This window comes from Lactuca virosa, chromosome 6, assembly GCF_052849685.1.
Source record: "Lactuca virosa cultivar CGN04683 chromosome 6, Lactuca_virosa_CGN04683_v6, whole genome shotgun sequence".
Classification (NCBI taxonomy): domain Eukaryota; kingdom Viridiplantae; phylum Streptophyta; class Magnoliopsida; order Asterales; family Asteraceae; genus Lactuca; species Lactuca virosa.
In genome coordinates this window covers 105,390,663-105,393,338 of record NC_136431.1, presented here as the reverse complement: position 1 = coordinate 105,393,338, position 2,676 = coordinate 105,390,663, and the positions used below count along the sequence as shown (strand labels likewise).

The window sequence follows — 2,676 nt, the reverse complement described above, 5'->3', positions numbered from 1 at the left end:
TTGTTGGATCGTTTGACGAAGGAGAAGGTGAGTCTTTTGGATTCAATTCAGATAAAGAAAATGAGGAGCATGATCAGAACCGTGAGGATGTTAATGTTAATGAAGTGAATAGTGAACCTGATTTTATACAGGAAGTGGAGAAAATTAATGCTGCTGGTAATGATGAAATAGGGAATAATAATAGGCCTCACAATGTTCCTGTGCAATCGATGGGTATTGGTCATGGTTCAGCTTCGAAAGTTGAGTTTAATAAAATGGAGAATGTGCAGTCGGAGGATCAAAGGAGTAGTGCTAGTATCTCGAAGCCACCAGGTTTCGGGGGTAAAGTTTTCAAAGAAACTCGTGGGCCTTTTCAATATTCAGAGGATAATCTTAGGAAGTCGTGGAGTACAGGATCAGTAAAGATTTTGAAGAAAGCTATCCCATCGGTGGGGGCTAACTCGTGTGAAGAAGTGAGTAGGTTTATTGAGCTAGGAAAAATCCTAGGTTATCACGTGGAGAATGCTAAGGCAGATTTGAAAAATCGTCTAGTCGGTATGGGAGAGCTTCAGTCTTTATGAATTGTGTATCCCTTAATGTTTGTGGCCTAAATACGTCTAAAAACGTAGATGGGTTAAAGAGATTTGCAATAGTAACATGGTGAATTTTATTGGTCTTCAAGAAACGCGTTTAACTCGGGTAGACCTTTTTAAAATAAGGTCTCTTTGGGGTAATTCGACTTTTGATTTTGCTTGTAGTACGGCTAGGGGATGCTCAGGTGGTATTTTGTCGGTGTGGGATACTTCGGTGTTTAAGAAGGAGAGGATACATTGTCATGAAAATGTGGTGATTGTTGAAGGCTGCTGGATTAGAAAAAATATTGAATGTACTACGTTCAATGTGTATGCTCCTCAAGATGCTGGAAAGAAAAAGGATCTATGGCAATATGTGATCTCGTATATGTCCAGAGTAAATGGTGATTTTATAGTCTTTGGTGATTTCAATGTGGTTAGATCTTCTAATGAGAGACGTGGGTCTTTGTTCTCTGTCTCGCAGGCTGTCGATTTTAATAATTTCATTTATGAGGCAGATCTTTTTGACATTCCTATGGAGGGAAGGAAATTTATCCGGATGGACAAGGCTGGTGTGAAACTAAGTCGGTTGGATAGATTCCTTATTTCTGAGAGTTTGTTAGATGCTATTCCAGATATCTCGTGTATTGCTTTGGATAGGAGGTGGTCAGACCATTGCCCATTACTTTTGAAGGATGATCATAATAATTATGGTCTAATTTCGTTTAAGCTTTTTAATTCGTGGCTTCAAATGGATGGTTTTTCTGATGTAGTTTCTCAAGCAGTTAAAGAATTTGTTCCAGACTGTACTTTGAATAAGTGTCTTAACCTGAAGAATAAGCTCAAACTCGTTAAAGCCAAGCTTAAGGATTGGCAAGCTGATATGCGTAAGTTGAAAGGGGAGCAAGGAAAAGAGTTTATTAATCGCTTGCTTGATATTGATAAGTTGATTGATAGTGGGACTGTTTCGGCTGATGACATGGTCGAGAGGAAGAATATTCTTCAACAGGTTTCAGATATTGATAAGGCGGAGAGTATGGACTATGCTCAAAAGGCTAAGGTTAAATGGGCGGTAGAAGGAGATGAGAATTCAAATTTCTTTCATGGCATGTTAAAAAGAAAAAGAAAACAGATGGCCATTAAAGGAATCTCTCAACATGGTACTTAGGTGACTAATCCAAGTTTAGTTAAAGAGGCGTTTTTAAAGTTTTACAAAAATAAATTCAAGCATTCTAAGGTGGTTAGGATGGGTACCCCTAGCTCTCGGTTTAGAAAACTAAATGAAGAACAGGTGGAGTCCGTACAAGCTTATTTTTCGGATGATGAAGTCAGGGAGGCGGTGTGGTCGTGTGGGAGTGATAGGGCTCCGGGGCCCGACGGGTTTACGTTCCGGTTCCTGAAACAATTTTGGAGTCTGTTTGAGAAGGATGTGTATGACTTCATGAGGGAGTTTTTTGATACCGATATCATTTCGCCAGGGTGTAACTCTTCTTTTATTACGTTAATTCCTAAAGTTGAAAATCCAACCGAGATCAAAGATTATAGGCCGATTAGTCTAATTGGGTTGCAGTATAAGATTGTTGCAAAGTTATTGGCTAATAGATTGGCTAAGGTGGTAGACTATTTAGTCAATCCAGTCCAGTCTGCCTTTATAAAAGGAAGGCAGATTTTAGACGGGTCTCTTATGGTTAATGAAATCGTTAGATGGTCCAAGTTGAAAAAAAGAAAATGTTGTTATTTAAAGTAGACTTTGAAAAAGCCTATGACTCAGTCTCATGGGAGTATTTAGATAACATTATGGAGGTAATGGGATTTGGTGAGAAATGACGCATGTGGATTAGGGGTTGCCTGCAGTCTGCTAGGTCTTCGGTCCTTCTGAATGGTAATCCGACAGCTGAGTTTCACCTGCAGCGTGGTCTTCGTCAAGGAGGTCCGTTATCTCCGTTTTTGTTTATTCTGATTATGGAAGGTTTGCATGTGTGTATGGAAGATGCTACTCACAATTCGATTTTTAAAGGTGTTACTATTGGAGAACAGAACTTGCATATCTCGCACTTGTTTTATGCGGATGATGCAATCTTTCTTCGAGAATGGGATGCTGAGAATATCAAGAATTTAATTCGAA

At 39.2% G+C, this 2,676-nt stretch overlaps 1 protein-coding gene across 1 annotated transcript; it reads left to right on the top strand.

The window, feature by feature from the left end:
- The first annotated feature begins 636 nt into the window (after positions 1-636).
- LOC145121822 (uncharacterized) lies at positions 637-1,719 on the top strand. The gene has a single exon (XM_079057521.1). It carries the CDS (start codon positions 637-639, stop codon positions 1,717-1,719), a length of 1,083 nt encoding a protein of 360 aa, XP_078913647.1.
- Positions 1,720-2,676: the final 957 nt, after the last annotated feature.

Excerpts from the sequence above, each read along its gene's own strand:
- LOC145121822 (XM_079057521.1), top strand. The coding sequence starts at position 637 with ATGGTGAATTTTATTGGTCTTCAAGAAACGCGTTTAACTCGGGTAGAC.